Consider the following 21,454-nt stretch of genomic DNA (forward strand, 5'->3'; position numbering starts at 1 on the left):
GCCCCTGGTAGGAGAAACGGCCCGTAGAACAAGCGGGTGCCTTCGGGATTGGCCGACGAGCCCGAAATGGCGGTGGGGGGAGGGAGGCTGGGCGCCCCCTCTGGAGAGCCGTTGCGGCCCGAGACCATAAAACCAGGCCGAGCTCGGACTGCCGGGCTCCCCGCTCGGTACCGCTACTCGACGCCCCCTCCTCCCTCCTGGCCCTGAGGACTTCCTGCAGGGAGGCGAGGCGGCCTGGGGCAGATCTCCCTCCCGGCCCCCTCCTCTGCAGCCTGGGGCCCCATGAGCCCTTGGGGGTTTGCGGGCATTCCCCCCCCAAACTTCCATTTTCCGGACAGAATCCGGGAGGAGGATGTGCAGGCTGGGCAGGTGCCTGCCCTGCGGGTCATCTGGAAGGGTGCGGAGGGAGAGCCGGTGGCCACACTCGCCCTCGGGGCTGCCCAGCAGACCTCGGGCCTCCCGCGGCTGCGTTTTACTAATAACTTTATTTAAATAAGACACAGGAATTTCTCTACTGGAAAAGTACAAAACAAAAGCCGCAGCGGCGGAACGCAAAGTCTGGGCAGAGTCTGGGCCGCGGCGCCTCCGGGTGCGGACTGAGGGACGAGCAGCACAATTACGGGGAGCTTCGGGGACGGGATGTGCGCGTGGCGGGGCCCCTCCCTGCCTGGGGGGTCCGAAAAGGTGACTCTCCGAAGGGCCCAAGGGCGGCCCTCACTGACCAGGCTGTGGCCAGGCCGGTGTGCCCGCACGGAAAAGGGCAGATGACGAGGATGTGGCCAGACAGCGGATAGGCCCGCGGGTCACCCACGGGGGCAGCGGCTTTGTGCTGGGGGAAGCCCAGGGACAGGCCGGGGATCCCGCCTACTTCCTGCCAGCTCAGACCCAGGCGCGAGGCTCCCCGCGACCCCGGATGGAGAAAGAGGAAAGAACGTTCAGCCGCCTCTCGAAGTCCTCGCCGTCGCCCCGGGCCCAAGAACCGAACCACCTCGGCCCAAACGGCCGTCGCTTCATCAGAAGCCGGGGAGGCGAGAAGCCAGATCGTCGCTCCGAGGAAAGCCGTGGATCTGTTGGAGACCGCAGACGGACTGCCTGTTCAAGGCCGCCCCTCGTCCTGCCCCTTCCGGCTCCGTGGCCCCGCCTCCACGGCCTCCTGCTCCTCCCCCGGCTGCTCTTCCGGCCCCGCCTCCAGTGCCTCCTGCTCCTGGCCGGCCCCCTGGGTCGTTCCAAGAACCCCGCACGTGATGGAAGTGGATGCAGCGCGTGCGCGGTTGGCCTCTTCTCTTCCGGATGTGCCCGACGTCGTCGTCCCGGGTTACCTGAGTTAGACTTCCGCTGAAGCAGCTGCACGAGGCCTCGAGGGCGCCACAGACCCTGGTTGACTGCCCTCCTAAAGGACCAGGCCGGCAGGATGGACATCCTCCCCCAGGCCAGGCAACTGCTTGACCCGGAGCTCAGCCATGAAGAACTCGGGACAGACCAGGGATGCTTGCCTGGTCAGACGTGCTGGGAGATGCAGGATGAGACACACGAGCCCGGCCGCCCCGAGGAGCGAGGCTGTGGGGGCCGAGCCCGCTCCGTCCAGCACGGGGGTCCTGAGGGCGAGGGCCGGCCCCCGCTTAGATGGCTACGTAGCCCCGAGACGGGGCCCGCTCCTCGGCCGGGCACTCGCTCAGCAGCGGGGGCCCCGGGGGCGGGCACGGCGGCTGCAGGCTGACCTCCGCCACGGCCGAGTCCACGGCCCCGCTGTCGTCGGACAGAGTGGAGAAGGCCACCCGGGCCGACAGCTGCTCGACGGCCAGGGCGCTTAGGATCGGGCTCTGGCCGGAGCCCGGGGAGCTCTTGAGCATCAGGTCCGAGGCCGGCAGGAGAGGGCCCAGGAGCCGCACGGGGCAGAAGGCCGATCCGGTCGGGATGAAGTTCACCTTGTTTTTGTCGGGACACGAGAAGAGAGGGGCCGAGATGGGCTGGCGAGCCCTAGGACAGAGAAGAGGATGCCGTGAAGGGTCGGGGAGCCTGTCCCGAGCAGGAACGGGGGCCACATGGCCCCCCGAGCTTCCTGGGGGTGGAGCGGGATTCTAGAGAGCGTCTACCCGGCCCTTTCCTCCCTTCTGCATGTCCCGAGCCCCTTGGGGAGCCCCCAGCCTCGGCCCTGCTCCCCACCTGCTTGGGCTACTTACGCCATCTCCTCGAAGACCTTCACTCGCTCGCAGCCCTCTGGCGGCTCCCGCTTGAACATGTAGCTGTTGTTGGGTTTGGGGGACGAGGCATACTTGGGGAGCGGCGAGCTGCTGCCACTGTCTGCGAACAGAAAGCGGTTTGCTTGGTCACTTAGGGGGTGATCTCTGGAGCGAGCCTGGACTCACACACGGCAGCAGCTCTTCCACTGCTGGCCTGCCGGATGCTTCTGTGCCCCAAAAGGTGCCCGCTCTGAAAAATCAGAGCTGGCACTGCCAGGAGAGCCCCAGAACCCCCAGCCCTAACTGCCCCCACTGCTCCAGGGCAGACCCCGTGCAGGCACCAGGGGCGAAATCATCTCTTGGTCCAGAGTCCAGACGCGGAGCTCTGTCCATCGCCTCAGAGACATCCTCCTCTGGGCCTCCCGTGGCACAGAGCTCCGGCCTCAAGGGTCCACCCCAAGGAAAAGGAGCTGCCCCCCCTTCTGAAGCCAGCGAGACGCTGGCGGGCCAAAGACGCCGTGCTCATGCGTCAGCTCTGGATTGAGCCGAATGCTATGCTTGGGAAGGGCTCATGTCCTGTCCTCGTCTCTCCTCATGGGCCGCGAAAGGGACCCTGACCTGGCAGCAAGGCATTAGGAAGCCTGTCCTGGTCCCCAAAGGGTCCCAGGCCCCTCTCTGGGGAGGACCAGGCCCCTGCTGGGAAAGCTCTGAGGGGAGAGCATGGGCCAAGTTGGCTGGGCAGGCTGGCCCTTCTGAAAGGCCCAGGCAGAGGCCAGCCATTCCCAAGAGCTTTGTCCATGGCCGTCCCTGTCTCAGACATGAGCTCAGCTCCTTGTGTTCTCAATGGGAAGTGGACGAGGACCAGCTTCATCTCATTCTCAGCAATTCTGGTTCTGACCCAGAAGCATGCCAGAGCCAAGGGGAGGATTGACCAGAAAGTACGTGGCTGTGAGAGTCGGACTCGTGGGACCTGGGGTCAGCCTCTCCTCCAACCAAAGAGGCTGGATAGAAGGGGACTCTGGGCAGTGGCAGAGAGCCGCCACCTTTGCCTAGCGACAAGCGAGGGCTGCAAGGAAGATGAAGAGATTTGGGCTAAAATGGGCAGCCCAGACGGCCATCTTTTTTAGAAAACAGCCTGCAGTCCCATAGCTTCACCTCCTGCCTTTAGGGACAAACTCACTGTCTGACGAACATGGCAGAAAGAGCGCAGCCTACGGATCTCAAAGACGGAGTTCCTCTTCCTCCCTCCACCCTGCTAGCTGGCGGTGAACTTGTGGCTTATGACAAGGGATGAGCAGGCAGATTAGTGGGAAAGAGTCGCCTGGGTGGAAACCCAACGAAATAACGGAAAATCTCTTCCTCCAGCAGTTATTCACCTGTCTGACGGCCTGAATGTACTGAAGGTTACCAAAGCAGCCGCCAGCGGAGTACACCGAGTGTGGGATAGGGATGGAGGGCGAGGCCTGAATTCCAAGACGTCATGGGAAAACCCAAGACAGAATCCAAGTAGGGCATCAGGCAGCTGAGAAATGGTGCCGAAACAAAGGCGGAAAGTTCCGGTTCTAGGAGAAAGGTCAGACGGCAGCCATCCGTAAAATGGGACAAGAGACGTCAAGAGAAACAGAAGAGGCAGCCACAGAAGCAGTTCTAAGACGTGCTTAAAGCACGTTGTGAATAAAGAAAATGAGGATGAAAAGCCAGAAAGCAGCCATTTTACATTTCTGTCCCCAGACCAAAGCCTTAAAAATGACCCTGCATCGTAAAGAGACTGAAGGCAAAGAGGTGCAGGTGTGTCCTCCCTCTGCTTTGTCTTCTTTGGGATTCAAATGCCAAAATGTTTGGTCATTTCAGCTGATGTTTTATGGACGGAGGAAAAGTGGGTGAGAACCATCTGGCTGGAGTAGGCCATTTGAAGGGCTTCAGAGAGAGGCTCCTCTCCCTTTCCCATCCACAAGAAAAGAAGAGAAGAACGAAGGGAGCCAGAGGGTTGTTCTTGAGACCTCGGGGATGTGGCCGTCTGGAGGAAGGCAGCTGCCTACCGTGTGCAGGTAGCAAGCTTGAGCTGGCTTTGCAGCTCCCCAAGTGTGGTGGGAGGAGAGTACGAAGAGAAATGCCATCAGACTTTTGGGGGAGGACTCGAACTATGGACTGAGGAACAAGGTTTCAGACAGCCGGCGACGCGAAGATCGAGTAGTGACCGAGAGATTTGTCTCTTTCTTCTGACGGTGCTCACCACTTTAACAGACTGGGACTAAATCCGACTTGATTTTGTACTGAAACCAGGTCATTCCCGGCCTCGTTAGTGTGAAGTGTGCTCTGATTGGACCGTGACTATCAGAACTCGCTGGAGAGGACAATCCTGACCAATAATAAGCACATTTGCTATGTCATTCCAGGAAATGTGGGAATGAGGCGTCCTTTTTTTACTAGCGGGTGACTCCACCTCCGCCTCAAAGGAAATCGGGAACTACACGCATTTCAGAACGGCACAGCCTGCTCTGTAAAAAGGGTAGCTGTTGGAGACGTCTGCCTTTCCTTAGAGGAATGGAATGATGACGTAGAAGACTCCTTTATGCGGGGTTTTAGGGGGGATGAAAACTATACGGGCATGAGCTGAAGCCATTACTTGTAAGATGGGTTGAAGCTTGGGAAGAAGCTGCACTCCGCACTTCCAGTTCATAATCTGCTTCCCGAAATGGCAACCACCCCGAAGCACCATCTCCCACCAGGGAAACGCCGGCTGGGGGGAGGCAGGAACTTTGGGACCCGCACACAGATCTAACCATCCCCTCCCGAGAACAACCTGGAGCTCTGCCCAAAGGCCTTGAATCCACCGACACCAGGCCGAGGTCTGTATTCCAAAGAGATCTCCGGTCAGAAAGAAAAGGGGGCAAAGAGTGTCTGTGCAAAAATGAGCATCCTCGCTTTTTGAGGGAGAAGAAGTCTAAAAAAGGACAAGCAGGTGAGGCAGGCCCGCCATACTGTTTGGCCGACAGCTGCGAGCGGCCTCGTGGTCAAAGACACGCCGGGATGCATGCCGAAGGCTGCCGTCTGCGCTCCACGAAGGAGCCGGGCCGAAGCAGGCGACCCCCCACTCCTGCTTTCGTTCCGTTTCAGAGCAATGGCTGGAAGATGTTTTACATCAATCGCACCTGTGAAGTCTGTGTTCGGTTACGTGCGGTCTCGTGGTTGGGAAGCAGAGAATTTGGAATCCAAAACTTTTACGTGAATTTCTTTAAAAATTGCTTTGACATGTAAGTGGGGAGAAAATACGTGTTTTTAAAAACAAGCCACTTCTCCTCCATCCCTGGGTTAGGAACGACTTGAAAAGAGACTCGAAATGAGAGATACGGAGAGAAGCTGTGATGTGCTCGGATCAGCCCTGTGAGCCGGTGGAGTCATGCCTACAGCACTGCCATGCGATACTGATAACGCTAGGACTCGGCACATGTTCCACCAGACACGACTACTAGTAAGAGCAGCGTGCCAGGAGGAGCCGGGAAGGCTGACGGACAGGCGAAGACGGCTGGCGCTTGGGAGCTGGGAAGAGGAGGAGGGGCTTTGGGGGCCAGGATGGAGCGTGGAAGGTTTCCTGCCTCACTCGAGGTCCCCAGAAAGCCAGCCTCGAAGCTTCTCCGCATAGGACTTTCGGCGGCCTGTCGTCCCCTTGCTAGGTCAGCGAACGGCGGGAGGTTCATCTTCCTGGGAGGCCCGGGCTCAGCTGTTTTGGGGTAGCCGGCCGTCGCTCAATGGGAGAGACCTGCCCTAACTTACCTACAGTGGCCCATCCCTCGGGATCTCCATTTCCCAGAGAGACTCCTAGGAGGAGAGTGAGGGAGCCACAGTCCCTCCACAGCGCTCGTGCCTCTCCTCCCTCAGGCCCAGTCGTCCCAGGACAAGTCACCTGAGTCACCCGGCTGGGAGTGTCTGTGGCCAGACTGGAACCCGGGACCTGCGGCCTCTGCCCTGGCTCTCCACCCACAGAGCCCCCAGCCTCCCTTTGGCGGAGAAATGGGTCTATCTCGATGTCCTTGTCTGTTGGCGAGCCCAAAGAGTCAGCGCGAGGCTCATCCCTCTTCCGTCGGGGCCACTTCTGGTCTAGGCTGGTGATCAGAGGAAGTGTGTGTGCGTCTGCAAGCATGTGTGTGCATGTGTGTGTGCACACGTGTGCATCTGTGTGTGCACGTGTGAGTGGGTGGGTGTGCATCTGTGTGTATGTACATATGTGTGTGTCTGTGTGGGTGTGTGTCTGCATCTGTGCACGTAGCTTGGAGGTTTGCACCCATCGGCAGAGTTTTCTGGGTCTGAAAAGCTCTCCTGGCACCCGAAGAAGGGGCGCCTCGGCCCTGGCCCCGGCGGACAGCAGGGCCTCGTCTGGGCTCCCCTCCACAGAGGCTGCCCTCGCCTCCCTCCCTCATCTGCCATCCCCCCTTCCTTTGCCCGTGCTGAGGCCGGGAGAATGGGCACAACATGCCACCCCCAGGAGGGCTGCCAGGCTTTGGCCAGGCCTCCCCCCGCCCTCCGGCCGCGCCCCCCCTCACCTTTGTCCCTGTCGTAGAGCAGGTCCTCGGCGGAGCAGGGGCTGCCGTCCTGGGACTCGGCGGGCCGGAAGGGGGACGCGCAGGGCGAGTGGCTGCTGCAGCTGCTGCTGCGCTCCTGCACCGACGGCGTCTGCGTGTCGATGCTGCGGGTGCCGCTGCTGCCGCTGCGGGGGGCGGGGGGCGGGGCCCGGCGGCCATCAGGAACCGGGTCGAGCGGCTGCAACACAGAGAGCCCCGGGGGGGTCACGGGGGGGGGGGGGGCGCCCCGGGGCCGGGCTCGGTGCCAGGCTACCACGGCCCCCCTCGGGCACGGAGTCCAGGACACGCGACGCAGCCCTCCTGGGGCCGCGCCATGACCTGGGCGGGGCTTCCCGGAGGAGGCGGGACTTGGTCAGAGCAGAGGAGGGGCCACGCCCGCGCATGCCTGGCGGGGAGGCGGGAAGGGCCGCAGTTGGACCCCAGAACCCCTTCGGGCGGAGAGTCCGGGGCAGACGGAGAGCTGCGAGTTGCTGGCGCAGACCCAAGGGGGCACCATCACGTGTCTGTGGGCAGCAGGGAACGGGGAGGCGGGGCTCGGGAGGAAGGACAGAGGGGGAGGGGAAGGGGAAGGGGGAGGGGGAGGGGGAGGGGGAGGAGGTCTGCCGGGCTCCGCGTGAAGGGCACGAGGAGCTGAGATGGGGAGAAGAGGCTCGGCAGCCCGGGCAGCGGGATCCGGGGCTCCCGAGGTCGGCTCAGGCTCCATTTGGTCCCAGCCTTGGCTTCCCCCAGCCCCCCGCTCCGTGCCCCCTCCTCACCTTGCCGCCTTCTTCCTTCCCGCCGTTCTCCTTGATGAACACCTTCTCCAGCTCCGGACTGATGCCCTCCACGCTGCAGGCTGCCCGGGAAGCCGCCGACTTGGGCCCCGGCACGCCGGACGGCATCGCCGCGGCCCTGGAGCCGGGGGCCTGCGGACACACCCAGAGGCGCCCCAGATGAGGCCCGGCCCTCCTCCGAGACCGTCTTGGCTCCCTCCCGGGGAGCCGCGCACAGAGGCCAAGCAGGCCCCGCTCCCACCCCGTCCCCCCAGCACCCTGGCCCCCCAGACCCCCGCCCCCCCAGCACCCCGCCCCCCAGACCCCCGCCCCCAGCTCACCTGCGTCTGGCTGCTGGCCGCGGGGTGGCCGTGCAGAGGCGAGTGGCGCTCCTTCTCCCGGTGGCCGTGACGGCTGCTGCCCTGCTTGCCCCTCTGCAGCTGCTGCCTCAGCTTGGCGATCTGCTGGAGAAGAGGGGGTGAGCGGGGCCTGCGGGGCCCCGAGGGCCTCCCTCTGCCCGCCCACTCATGCCAGCCTTGGGGGAGCGCAGAAGGCTGGGCCTCGGTAAAGTCCCCCCGAAGCCCACGTGACAAGCCCCCGTCATGCCAAGCACACGTCCTAGCCGGGACGGACGGAGCTCCCGGGAGCAGCTCTGCAGGGCCGTTGGCAAAGGCCGCCTCGCCCGGGCGCCAGCCGTGAAGGGCTTCGTGCCCACCAGGCTCTGCTCGGCCGGGCCGTCGCCATCCCGAAGCACCTGGCGTGTGCCGGGCACCGAGCAGATGGCGAGGCAGCCTTGGGGCACCGTCGTCTGCAGACGCCCTGGAAGATGCCGCTGCGTGCCAGGACCCGGCGGAGGCTGCCCTCGTGCCCAGGCACCGCACACGAGGCTCTCCCGGTCCCCCTCGCTGCCCTCTCGTGCGGCCCATCGTTGACCTCTCGGGGCACAACGGGGGGCTCCGCGGGCAGCTCCCCCAGCCGCACATCGGGGACGGGCCGAGGCTCAGCGCAAGCTTCCGCCTCTGTTGGAGGCCAAAAGACTCGATGGGTGCGGGGGAAAGGCCTGGCTCTCCCCTCGGACACCGGCGAACTCCGTGGGGAGAGCGAGGGGGGTCCTCGGGCAGCCTAGCCCCGCCGCAGAGGGAGGCCCCCCGAGCTTCGGCAATACGGGGCTTCGGGGCCACCTCTGCCCAGTTCCTGCTCTCGGGACGCCCCACGTACAAGACGCCTCCCGCATGCTTGGGCAGTCAGCGGGGCCGCCATCTTCCTCCAGGTGCCATTCACTGGGCTCCTGGTGGGAGATGTGGTCCCTCGGGCACCTGCTCAGTGTGGCCAAGAACACACACTCTGGGGTGCTCCCTCATTGGGGTTCTCACTCTTCGGGGTACTTCAGGGTGCTTAGACACTGACACCCTTTGGAGTGCTCAGACACCCTTCGGGGTGTTCAGACACCCTTCAGGGTGCTCAGGCTTGGACCCCCTTCGGTGTGCTTGGACACCCTAACACCCTTCAGGGTGCTCGGACACCCGACCCGCTTCGGGGTGCTCGGACACCTGACACCCTTCAGTGTGCTCAGACACCCTATACCCTTTGGGGCACTCAGACACCCTTCGGGGCACTCAGACACCACTCTTCAGGGTGCTCGAACACTCTTCGGGGTGCTCAGACACCCTACCCCTTTCAGGGTGCTCGGACACCCTTTGGGGAGCTCAGACACCCTTCGGGGCGCTCGGACACCCTTCGGGGCGCTTGGACACTCTTCAGGGTGCTCGGACACCCTTCGGGGTGCTCAGACACCCTACCCCTTTCAGGGTGCTCGGACACCCTTTGGGGCACTTGGACACCCTTCGGGGCGCTCGGACACCCTTTGGGGCGCTTGGACACTCTTAGGGGCGCTTGGACACCCTTTGGGGCGCTCGGACACCCTTTGGGGCGCTTGGACACTCTTCGGGGCGCTCGGACACTCTTCAGGGTGCTCGGACACCCTTCGGGGCACTCGGACACCCTTTTGGGCGCTTGGACACTCTTCAGGGTGCTCGGACACCCTTCGGGGTGCTCAGACACCCTACCCCTTTCAGGGTGCTCGGACACCCTTTGGGGCACTTGGACACCCTTTGGTGTGCTCGGACACCCTTCGGGACTCTTGGACACTCTTAGGGGCGCTTGGACACTCTTAGGGGCGCTCGGACACCCTTTGGGGCACTTGGACACCCTTTGGGGCGCTTGGACACTCTTAGGGGCGCTTGGACTCCCTTTGGGGCGCTTGGACACTCTTAGGGGCACTTGGACACCCTTTGGGGCGCTCGGACACCCTTCGGGGCGCTCGGACACCCTTTGGGGCGCGTGGACACTCTTCGGGGTTCTTCTGCATGAGGTGGCCAAGGGAACAGGACGTGTGAATCTGAGCGAGGAGATTCCCAACTGAAAGCACCTGGCCTGGCCCCAGGGGGCCAGAAGTCAGTCCTGCCGTCAGAGGGGCCGCTGGTCCGATGCCAAAGGACAGACTTCCCAGGATGCCCTGGGGCACAAGAGCGACTGCAGAAGCCAGGCGTCGACAAACGAATGGATGCAGAGAAGAGTCTCCGGAGAAGGGTCCAACAAGGCAGCTTGTGGGAGGCCCCACACCTCCTCCTCTGCCTCCGCTGCCTCCCCCAGCCAGACTAGACTGGACACTGTTGGGGAGGCCCAAGGGTTGCGCCGGGGCCCATAAGACCTGCATTCGAGTCCAGCGAGAGACGGGGGCCAGAGTCCCTAAATCAACCCAACAACGAAGGCATTGGGGAGGCAAAGGATCCGAGCTCGAATCCCTATCTGTGGCGCCGGGCTCCCAGTGAGCCCTGAGGAGATGCTCCTTGGCTCGACATCGGCTTCTCCCCCATAAAGGGTAGAGGCCGGGCCAACGGCGTCTCGGGGGGGCTTCTGGGGATGGGGGAGGGGGGAGCCCCAAGGCCCGCCCCCCCAGCCTTGGGCAGTCCCGGCCACGTCAGCTCCGAGCGTGAGGAACCAGGACGGCAGAGCCCAAACTTGTCTGTCTGGCACAGGCGTAACGTGCCCCAACGGAACCTTCTCCTTCCTGCAGGCCACCTGAGAGCCGGCGAGCAAACGACAGAACCCGGAGGCAGGAAGAGCCTTCCCGGAGCCATCCTCCAGGGGGCTCCCTCTTTTGGGGGACCCTCTGTGACAAGGACGAGGGAGCACTGCAGGGATTCTAACTCAGGACTGCTGAGCCCATCCTCAGGGCACAGGGAAGGAGGTCAGGGGGGATGAAGGGCTCCTTTGCCCGTGGGCACAGGTGGCATTTCCATGGCTCTTTAAGGGTTGGAACAACCAGTAAAGCAGGGGCTGCTGCTACAATGGCTCCCCAACACCGAGGCCACAGCCTGATCCCTCAGGCGGCTGCCCCGTGCCCCCTCCTTGACCCGGAGGAGCGAGAAGCCATGAGGGCCGGGCTCAGGGCTCCCTCCCAAAGCTGCAGAGAGACGGGACCCCATGGGGGCCCCAATTGGCCCCTTCCGTCTCTGCGGGCTCCTCCTCTCGTGCCAGGGTCTCACACCAAAAACCAGCGGTGCCTCCTCCACAGCCTCCCCAAAGGGTCCGGGAGCCCCCTGGACGTCCTGGTCTCTGCTGGGGGGGGGGTCATTGGCCACACACAGAGGCCTGAGGCTTCTGGGAGCACCAGAGGGTCCCCAAGGGATCACCCCGGGCGACAGCATCATTCTGTGGCTGCGAGAAGCGCGGGAGCCCCCAGGAGCTCCCGGACGTGCCATCGGGAAGGACAGAAGGACAAAGTGGGGGACAGAAGGAAGCCCGGAACCGCTCTGGCTCCTTCCTGCAGCCCCGGGACGGAAGGTTCAAGGGGGCCCGCCGAGCCCCAGCCTCACCTCTTTGAGCTGGTCCGAGCTGCCCCACGACGCCGAGCGCTGGTGCGATCTCTTCTCGGCCCCCTCCTCGGCCCAACAGCTCGGGGTCTGCGCAAGGGAAACGAGGGGCGTCAACTGAAGGAAAGCGGCTGGGGCGACTGGAAGAGTCCCCGAGAAGCGCCCCTGTGGCCAGAGGGGGATGGGAAAGGCCATCCACCCCCCCCCCCCGCCACTGTGGCCCTCGCCTCCCCCGGGGTCCCGCCGTGACCCTCCCACGGCCAGGAGGCCAGACACCGTCCCTGAAAGGTGAGGCCGGCCGCCGCTAGCCCTTCCTGGGCGTCCTCCGTCCTCCTTCTCTGGGGGCCCATCTCGGCCCCCTCCTGCGGCTCCCATGTCTCAGGGGGCGGCGCAGGGACCCGGCCAGGCTGCCCTGGTCGCGCCTTCCAGCACCTCCTCCTGGGGGCCTCCTGAGGGCCTCCTGAGGGCCTCCTCCAGCTTCTGGGCAGGGGACGCCCCTCCGTCCTACCGACGAGCACGCGGGCCGGGAGCCCAGAGCGGGCCCAGCCTTCCCCCTGCAGACATGACGGGCCCCCTCTTGTCCCCCGAGAAGCAGAGCGCCCCCCCTGCGCCCCCTCTTGTCCCCCGAGAAGCAGAGCGCCCCCCCTGCGCCCCCTCTTGTCCCCCGAGAAGCAGAGCGCCCCCCCTGCGCCCCCTCTTGTCCCCCGAGAAGCAGAGCGCCCCCCCTGCGCCCCCTCTTGTCCCCCGAGAGCGGGTCCCCAAAATGACTCCAGTGGAGTCTGCCTGGGAGCGGGGAGGGAGGGCGGGATGCAAAGGAGTGGCGGCTTCCCTCTTCTCAGGGCCCTTTCCAGGAGGGTCTGGAGCCGCCTGCGCCCAGGACAAAGGGGCCGACAGACGGGGGGCGCTACGAGAATCCGCCCATTCGAGGGGGGAGCATCCCGGGGGGGCCGTCCGGGGCCGGGCTCCGATCTGGCCAGGGCGAACGCTGGGGCTGCCTCAGAGTAAGCCGGGCAACGCGGAGCCCTCGGAGACGACAGACTGAGGGGCTCCCGGGGGGGGGGGGGGGGGCTCGGCTCTGCCACGTGGACACCAGAAGAGGTTCTTCAGCTGCGGTGCAGGCCCGATCCAGTCCCTGAGAGGAGCAGCCAGAAGCATCCGGGCCCGCCCAGGTCTGGCCTGACAAGGCCCCCCGGGGTCCCCTGGGCTCCCCCAGGCTCCTCTGGGCTCCCCGGGCTCCGCTGGGTTCCCCCAGGCTCTGCTGGGCTCCCCCAGGCTCCGCTGGTCTCCCCCAGGCTCCTCGGACTCCACTGGTCTCCCCCAGGCTCCGCTGGTCTCCCCCAGGCTCCTCGGACTCCACTGGTCTCCCCTAGGCTCCGCTGGGCTCCGCTGGGCTCCCCGGTCTCCCCCAGGCTCCACAGGTCTCCCCCAGGCTCTGCTGGGCTCCGCTGGTCTCCCCTGGGCTCCCCCAGGCTCCTCTGGGCTCCCCGGGCTCCGCTGGGTTCCCCCAGGCTCTGCTGGGCTCCCCCAGGCTCCGCTGGGCTCTGCTGGGCTCCACTGGGCTCCCCCAAGCTCCGCTGGTCTCCCCTGGTCTCCCCCAGGTTCCTCTGGGCTCCCCGGGCTCCGCTGGGTTCCCCCAGGCTCTGCTGGTCTCCCCCGGGCTCCTCTGGGCTCCCCCAGTCTCTGCTGGGCTCCCCGGTCTCCCCGGGCGCTGGTGGCTGAGCTCCTCCCCAGATCCCTCGGGCAGCGCCAAGTTCTTCCTCTTGAAGTCGGGCCTTGCCAGCGCGGAGGGTCCCCTCGGGCGCCCCCTGCCCGCTCGCCCTCCCCGTCACGTGAAGGCGGGCTCGGGCCGGCCTCGCTCCCCCTCCCGCGGTGGCCGCAGTCCAGGACGCCCGGCGACGGCCCGGGACGTGGCCCCTTCCAGCCTCCTTCGACCCGGCCTCTCCCGGGCCCCCAGGGGGCGCCTCGGCTTCTGCCTCTCCCCGTCGGCGGGCGCCGAGGCTCTCGGCCTTCGAGGCTTCCCACAAGCTGCGCGTCCCGCCCCCCTCGTCCCTCGGCGCCCCCACGGGGGACCTTCTCGGGCCGAGGACCCGGCAGGGGCTCCCGAAGGGCACCCAGGGAACAGCTCCTCCCCCACCTGGCCGGCCCGCGAGGGCGCCCCGACACCCCCCGCCCTCTGGCCGGGACTCTGAGGTCCGAGTGTGCCTCCCCTCCCCCACAGGCGCTCCACATCCCTAGTCAGGAGACCTTGTTGGGGAAAAGAAAACCAGAGCAGCAGCCGCCACGCTCAGACACGCCCCTCCTCCTCTCTTGTGGGCCTCGCACACGCACGCGCACGCGCACGCGCACACGCACGGCCCACAATCCCTCCAGATCCCAGCACGCACCATCTCTGGGTGGCCAAACCTGCCTGGGAACGTCCCCCCCCCCCCCACGGCCGGAACAGGAGCTCCGGGAAGGGGCAGCAGAGCACAGGGATGCTGCTGCCCTGAGTCTGGCATCCACCAGGGGGCGCCCAGGGGCGCCGGGATGCCCACGAACTCGAGCACGTGGGTCCATGTGAAACGTTACGCTGGTCAGACAGGCAGAGATATCTACCGGGCACTGTGTGCCCAGCATTGTGTGGAGGAGGGAGGGAGGGAGGGAGGGAGGGAGGGAGGGAGGGAGGAAGGGAGGGAGGGAGGGAGGGAGGGAGGGAGGGAGGGGGAAGGAAGGAAGGAAGGAAGGAAGGAAGGAAGGAAGGAAGGAAGGAAGGAAGGAAGGAAGGAAGGAAGGAAGGAAGGAAGGAAGGGAGGAGGGAAGGAGGGAAGGAGGGAAGGAAGGAAGGAAGGAAGGAGGGAAGGAGGGAGGGAGGAGGGAGGGAGGGAGGGAGGGAGGGAGGGAGGGAGGAAGGAAGGAAGGAAGGGAGAGAGGGAGGGAGGGAGGGAGGAAGGAAGGAAGGGAGGGAGGGAGGGAGGGAGGGAGGGAGGGAGGGAGGAAGGAAGGAAGGAAGGGAGAGAGGGAGGGAGGGAGGGAGGAAGGAAGGAAGGGAGGGAGGGAGGGAGGGAGGAAGGGAGGGAGGGAGGGAGGGAGGGAGGAAGGGAGGGAGGGAGGGAGGGAGGGAGGGAGGGAGGAAGGAAGGAAGGAAGGGAGGGAGGGAGGGAGGGAGGAAGGAAGGAAGGGAGGGAGGGAGGGAGGAAGGAAGGAAGGAAGGGAGGGAGGGAGGAAGGAAGGAAGGGAGGGAGGGAGGAAGGAAGGGAGGGAGGAGGGAGGGAGGGAGGAAGGGAGGAAGGGAGGGAGGGAGGGAGGAAGGGAGGAAGGAAGCAAGGAAGAAGGAAGGGAGGGAGGGAGGGAGGGAGGAAGGGAGGGAGGGAGGAAGGGAGGGAGGAAGGAAGGGAGGGAGGGAGGGAGGGAGGGAGGGAGGGAGGGAGGAAGGAAGGAAGGAAGGGAGAGAGGGAGGGAGGGAGGGAGGAAGGAAGGGAGGGAGGGAGGAAGGAAGGGAGGGAGGGAGGGAGGGAGGAAGGAAGGAAGGGAGGGAGGGAGGAAGGAAGGAAGGGAGGGAGGGAGGAAGGAAGGGAGGGAGGAGGGAGGGAGGGGAGGGAGGAAGGGGAGGGAGGGAGGAAGGAAGGAAGGGAGGGAGGGAGGAAGGAAGGGAGGGAGGAGGGAGGGAGGGAGGAAGGAAGGAAGGGAGGGAGGGAGGAAGGGGAGGGAGGAAGGAAGGAAGGAAGGAAGGGAGGAAGGAAGGGAGGAAGGGAGGGAGGAAGGAAGGGAGGGAGGAAGGGGAGGGAGGGAGGAAGGAAGGAAGGGAGGGAGGGAGGAAGGAAGGGAGGGAGGAGGGAGGGAGGAAGGAAGGAAGGGAGGGAGAGAGGAAGGGGAGGGAGGAAGGAAGGAAGGAAGGGAGGGAGGGAGGAAGGAAGGGAGGAAGGGAGGGAGGAAGGAAGGGAGGAAGGGAGGGAGGAAGGAAGGGAGGGAGGAAGCAAGGAAGAAGGAAGGAAGGGAGGGAGGGAGGGAGGGAGGGTGCTGAGTCTGTCCCTTTGTCCACTGCCCTCAGTCCTGGGTCCAGGAGGCAGACCTGGAGCGTGGCCCCGGCCCCTGCTACTCTCCCCAGGCTGGGGCCCCGTTTGCCCCGCAGCCCCCGCTCTTACCTGGGTCGCTTTATCTTTCATGCACGACGTGTAGTGGACGTGGGGGTCGCGGGGCCACTGCCCGGTGAGGTACGGCCCTGTGATGGCATCCAACGAGGAGGTCCGCCTTATGGAGCTGGACGTCCTCAGCTGCTGAGACCTGGGCCTGTCCGCTAGAGACGGAGAAGCACAGGAAAGGCTGTGAGCAGAGCCGTCCGGCCCACAGAGCTCGCCCTGGCGCCGCGGGTCCGGCTGAGGGCCCGGGGCGCCCCCTCCAGCCGTCGCGTGAACAGAAGGCGGGCCTGAGTGGTGGAAGGGCCCTCGCAGGTCCGGCCTGAGGGGCACAAAGGGGAGGCCGCCGTGCTAAGCCCGCGGGTCCCGGGCCTGGCCTGTCGTTCTGTGAGTGGGCACGCGGGATCCGCTGGCCACTGAAGGGACTTGGGGGGCGACCCTCATCCTCGGCCCCTCCTCCCCCAGCTACTCCCCCCAGGGGGCCACTCCCCGCATCGTATAGCTTCCAGCAGTCAACTCGGGCCCCCCCTTTGGGAAGTGCCGGCGAGGGGCCGGGCAGCGTCGGTGGCCGAGAAGGGGAGACGATGCCCAAAGAGAAGCCGGCCCGGCAGTGGCGGGCAGACGGTGGCCTCCGGATGCGGCTCACCAAAATCAGGGCCCTTTCAATGACTGACGCAGCAGCCGGAACCCAGGCCTCGGGGACAGGCGGGATCTTCCAGAAGCCACCGGGCACGACTTCAGAAGATTTGGGGTAAAAAGCAGAGAAATGCTCAGAACTGGGTGCCTTGGGGCGACCCCCGGCCTGGGACAGCCACCTGCGGGGGCCGAAGAGGGAGGAAGCCGGGGAGTCCGACAGGAGAAGCGAAGGGAGCGACGCGCTCGGCGCCAGGCCCTCCGGCCGCTTGGACTCGACCCCGAGCCCTCTGCGAGCAGATGGCCTGACCTGCCTCGCCGTCCGCCCGTTAGGAAAGCGAACGCCAGCTGCTTCCCCCGGCACCCCCGTGCCCAAGCCCTCTGCCCGTTCTCAGCGTCTTCTCGAGGCCTGACGGGCCACTGCGGCGGCCCCACTTGTGCAGCCCTTCGGCCAGAGCCCACGAGTGACCCACGGCGCCCGGCCCAGGCTCTCCCGAGGAGGGACGGCGGCGGCTCAACCCCGACGTCTCTGCTCGCTCTTGGGTCTCCTCTGTCGCTTCCCCGCCGCCCGGCCGCGGTGTGCTCCCCCCCTTCGGAGCTGCGCCGCTAACGGGCTTTCGTGTCGCGGGATCTTCTGCCGTCACCTCGGGCGACGCCTCCCTGGGAGGTCCATTGGCAGCCTGTGGTGCCGCCGGGCTGACCGGCCCGGCACACCGGCCTCTTGGACAGGAGCTACCGCGTCGGCAGGCCGTTCCACGGCTTTAACTCTATCTTTAATGAGCAGGAAAGGATTCTGGGAATCCCCGTCTTCGGGGCAGGCTGGTCCCTCCAAGCCCCTTCCCTCCCGGCTGCTCTTTCAGGGTATTCCTCAAGCTTCCTGGCCTCCGTCTGCATAGACTGCGCTGCCCCTCCCCCTCCCCCTCCTCCTCAGCACGCCCTCGGCGGCGGGGCTGGCAGCACCGGCTCTTCTCGGGCTGCCCTTTCCTCCAAGATGGCCGAGCTCCGACTCGACTCCTGGACGCCACGTCGCGGCAGTCGCTTCATTTGGCCCGTGTGAATGGCGGCAGGTTCCTGGTGTCTCCCCCGCTGTGGCTACTCGGAGTGGAGTGGCTTGGCAGAAGTCATCGCTGCCACCGCGCTGTGGGCGAGTCGGGGGAGCACAAGGCCACCAGCCTGTTGTCTGCAAGTCATCCTCGTTTCTCCTTTGCTTCCTTGTTCTCTCCGACACGAGCATTTCCTGCGTGGTGTCGCCGGACGGACAACAGGCATCTCTCTCTGCCGAGGCTTCTCCTTCGTCCTCCTCACGCCCAACACGGGCTCTTGGCTTCCATTTAAAGCCAGCCGCCACGTCTCCAGGGAACACGTGCCGTTCTGACGCCCTTGCTCGAGTCTTTAACGAAGAGATGAGCGGTGCCCGCGGTCCTCGGAGGGCTGCTCCGCTCGGCGCCCTTCGTCCCTCTGCCGGGATCTCCTAGAAGGGCCTTGGTGGGGTCCCTCGTTCCCCCCCCCCCCCATTTTATAAACAGTCTGCAGAGTCCTGGCATGACCTTTCTTTGAATGGCTGATACGGGAGGCCTGGATCCGCGAAACATGCTGCCCAGCTGGAGATCCCTTCAGCACAGGACTTTCTCCCTCCTCGGAGCGCCGCTGCCTCGTTTCCGCACCCCGAGGGGCCAGAGTGACGGACGGACAGAGAAGTTCCCTTGACTGCGGCCAGCATCCGATCCGGCCCGAGCGGTGCCACTCTTCGGCCAGTGAGGCCCCGATGCCCCCAGGCCCGGGTCTCGTCCGCCTCCGCATCGCCATCTCCCCTCCGGGCCGCCCGCAGGCACCACCCACAAGTGTGAGGCCTCGGCAGCGCAGGTCCTCCGTGCCGTCCCCCCTCCCTCGCCCGGTCGGTGGGGTCGGGATCCGCGAGGAGGTGCAGCGCGGCGAGAGCCCAGAACGGCTGGGCTCCAGGCTGCCCCCGGCCAGCCTCTGGGGGCCAAGAGGGAGCCCGCGAGGTCTCCCCCCTCACAAAACAGCCTCTGGAGTGGCCTCGGGCCCCGGCCTTACTCTGCCCCTCTCCGCTTCTTGGGGAGCCATTCTAAGGGGCAGCCCCGACGGGGGCACGGCGGCGAGGGGGCCCCCTGCTCCCTCGGCGATGTCCGCCGGCTGGTGCCTCTCCTGGGAATGAGAGCCGCGGACAGCGGGGCGCGTCGTCCCGCCAGGCCTGATGTGGGCGGCCTTTGGGAAATGTCCGCGCCAGGCTCATCTGCCAGGCAAGGGGGGCCAGGTAGTCGGCCACCCCAGAAGCCCTCCCTGGCAGCCAGCACAGTGTTTCAGGACACCCCAAAAGGCAGGCATGGGCCCCGCCCCCCAGCACGCAGGGCTCCCCGTTTCTGCCGCTTCTGTATCCCGGCATGGATGCTGGCCCATCCCTCAGTCACGTCTTCTCCGGCTCTCTCCCACCAGCCTCACGTACTCCTGTGCTGTGCAACCCCAGGCAGGCCCCAAGGTCTGGCCCTCAAAGGCTTTCCGTCTTAGAGCAGACTGGAGACAGGAAAAAGGAGCGTGTCCAACAGACCCAGGGGCCAGGCCTGGTGGGGGGGGCCCCCCCCCAGCTCCATCTGTACCCAGAGAATGCCCAAAAGCCTCTGGGGGGGCGCCAGTCCTTCTAGGGTTAGAATGAACCCGTTGCACTGTCCAAAGACCAGTAGAGCCACCACCACAAGTGGCTGGCGTGGCAAATGCCTCGGGGCTTCTGGGCATCAACTTTGGCAGGAGGCCAAGCCTGGGCGCAGCACTCCGGGCCTTCTTCGCACCTTTGGGCCCTTTCTTATCACATCCTCGGCCTCCCCTGCCCAGGGTGGGCCTCCTGCCCCCAGCATCCAAAGAGCATCCCCAGCCAAGGCAGTGAGTGGGAGAGATGACAGGGCCACAGCGGGAGCCCCCGGGAGCCCCCAGGCTCATGGGGGAGATGGCAGGGCCACAGAGGGGGCCCCAAGCTCATGGGGGAGATGGCAGGGCCACAGAGGGGGCCCCAAGCTCATGGGGGAGATGGCAGGGCCACAGAGGGAGCCCCTGGGCTAACAGGAGTCAAACAAGACCCAAGGAGGTAGCAAAGGGCGGTAAAGAACTGCAGTCTCACAGGAGGAGGGGGAGCATCTCACTACAAACTCTGCTGTGAGGCAGGGGGATCTGTGCAGACAGAGGCCCGAAGGCTCTGCCAGGGCTGAGCCTTCTCCCTAACTAGGGGTGTCAGGGTGCCCAGGGTCAGCCCAGGCTGACCTCAGATACTGGTTGTGTGACCCTGGCCGAGGTCAGCCTCAGTTTCCTCATCTGTTGAAGGGAGGAGATAAGGAAGTGGCAGGCCAGAGTCAGTGCCCAGAAGAGCCCAGCGGGAGCACCAGGAAGTATTGGTTCCGCTTTTTGGCAGCCACTTGCAGGAGCCCCCGAGAGAAGTGGCAGCGGGAAGGAGGCGCCTGCCCCCCCCCCCAGTGCCCCCAGGGCCACACCCGGCTCCCGCTGCCCCCAGTGCTAGTCAGCCCCTGCGCTCTGCCATTCTCCACTCCAGTGCCGACGGGCCCGGGGCCATCCCCTCAACCCTGGTCCACTCGGGCGGCAGCACCGGGCCTGGCGGAGCCCAAACACGGGTCGTCCTGCGCCCCCTCATTTCCGGGCCCCAGGAGGCCCGGAAGGGGTGGGGCAGAGCAAGCTGCCCAGAGTGATGTCAGTGTCTGCGCCGGGATGAGAACCCGCCACTGCCAGAGAGCGGGCTAGCGAGCCAGGCCGGGGTGGGGGTGGGGGTGGGGGTACCGTCCTCCTCCTCCAGGCGGCCACAGGGCTTTCGTTCATTCATTCCGGACTGGGGGGGAAAGGGGGAGGCGGACCGGAGACAGTTTCTGCAGCAGCAGCTGGTTCACCGAGAGGGGGCCGCCCCGCCTCCCTCCCTCCCAGGGCCTCCCCTTACCTCGGGGCTCCGGCGAGCCGCTCCGGCGCCGGGGTCGGCCGTGTGGCCTCGGGAGGTCGGGGGCCGGGGGGCTGGGCACCCCGTGCAGCAGCTGGAAGGGCACGGTGGCGCGGATGGGCTGCAGCAGGCGGCCGGCACCCGGGGCCGTGGGGGAGCTGGCGGCGCTGCGCCGCATGCGGGGACCCGTGGGGGGCTGCGCGGGGCCCGGGCCAGGACCCCCAGCCGAGCCCGCAGCACCCCCTACCCCGGCCGACATGACTCGGGAGGGGAAGGGGAGGGGAGGGATGGGAAGGAGACTGGAGGGAGCGAGGGCGCGTGCCCGCTTGGCGGGAGCGCGGACGCGGGCGCGGCTCCTCGGGCTCAGCACCGCCTCAGCCCCCACGGCCGACTCCGCCGCCGCTGCCGCCCGGAGCCAGGGCCGGGCCGAAGCCCGGCGCCCCCATGGCGCCGCCGAGAGGACCCGCTCGGGCTTTCGCTCACATCCTCCGCCTCCGCCTCCGCTCCTGCAGCGTCTAGGAGCAGCTGCTGCCTGACACCGCCCCCCGGCGCCCGGATCTAAAGGCCGCTACTCTGGCCGCACCACCGCCACCACCGCTACCGCCTCCTCCACGCCTCGATTGGTCAGGGCTCGGAGAGACGGGCGTCCCGGCCAATGGGGAGCGCAAACAGAGCCGCGGGGGCGAGGCGTACACGAAAGGAGGAGGCGGGACAGTCACTGACAACCTCGGCGGGGACCAGGTCTGCGCGTGCGCGCTTTGCCTTTAGCCCCGACCCCGCCCCCCCCCCCCCCCCTCCGCCCAGGCGCACCTGCCCTTCCGAGTCCTGGGACGCTGAACTAGAGCCGGAGGGCTGCGGGTAGCAGCCCCATTTCTTAGGAAAAGCGACTGAGGCGGAGACTAGCCTCCCCCCGTTCCTGTATCACCGGACTCGGGAAGCAGCGTGGGAGCCCAGGCCCCAGTGGAGGAATCCTAGAAGGAAGGAGGGGAGAAATGAAGTCAGCAAGGAATTAAGAAGGGAGGGAGCCCCGGAAGAGGCCCCGGCAGAGCGCAGAGCGCCGGGGCCACTGGGGAGAGCCCTCCTTCGACTTCACCCGCCGCCTCTCGACTCTGGGGACCGATCTACAGGCATTTCTTAAGCACCCGCTGCTTTCAGTGCCGCCTTCTGCTGATTGGGCTGGGGGGGGGGGGTCAGGCTGGCTTGGCTGAAGGAAAGCCGATGGGCAGTGGGTGATGCAGCCGCAGCCTGGGCGGCACTTTCTGCAGAGATGGCCACCTACCCCGGAGCTACGGAGGTCGTGGGGGGGGGGGGGGTCCCGAAGTGGCCGATGCGAGAAGTCTAGGGAATGACGTCTGCAGAGGGGGAGTTCCCGG

At 66.0% G+C, this 21,454-nt stretch overlaps 1 protein-coding gene across 2 annotated transcripts; it reads right to left on the reverse strand.

The window, feature by feature from the left end:
- Positions 1-466: 466 nt before the first annotated feature.
- On the reverse strand, positions 467-20,698 carry GLCCI1 (glucocorticoid induced 1). Of its 2 annotated transcripts, none has more exons than XM_056800597.1 (8): positions 20,085-20,698; positions 15,509-15,660; positions 11,391-11,477; positions 7,854-7,976; positions 7,516-7,665; positions 6,722-6,938; positions 2,181-2,301; positions 467-1,977 (listed from the first exon to the last, which is right to left on the reverse strand). In XM_056800597.1, exons 1-8 carry the CDS (start codon positions 20,338-20,340, stop codon positions 1,620-1,622), a joined length of 1,464 nt encoding a protein of 487 aa, XP_056656575.1. In that variant the 5' UTR covers positions 20,341-20,698; the 3' UTR covers positions 467-1,619. The 2 variants fall into 2 exon arrangements, with proteins under 2 accessions (XP_056656575.1, XP_056656576.1); XM_056800598.1 differs by having other exon boundaries at positions 7,854-7,973; positions 20,085-20,692.
- Between the last annotated feature and the right edge of the window lie 756 nt (positions 20,699-21,454).

The sequence above is a fragment of the Monodelphis domestica genome, chromosome 5 (genome assembly GCF_027887165.1).
Source record: "Monodelphis domestica isolate mMonDom1 chromosome 5, mMonDom1.pri, whole genome shotgun sequence".
NCBI lineage: Eukaryota > Metazoa > Chordata > Mammalia > Didelphimorphia > Didelphidae > Monodelphis > Monodelphis domestica.

Coding starts and splice junctions, on each gene's coding strand:
- GLCCI1 (XM_056800597.1), bottom strand. CDS start 20,340: ATGTCGGCCGGGGTAGGGGGTGCTGCGGGCTCGGCTGGGGGTCCTGGC. Junction 15,661..20,084: donor CGGCTCGCCGGAGCCCCGAG/GTAAGGGGAGGC, acceptor CTCCGTCTCTAG/CGGACAGGCCCAGGTCTCAG. Junction 7,977..11,390: donor GCTCGGACCAGCTCAAAGAG/GTGAGGCTGGGG, acceptor CCTCTTCTCCAG/CAGATCGCCAAGCTGAGGCA.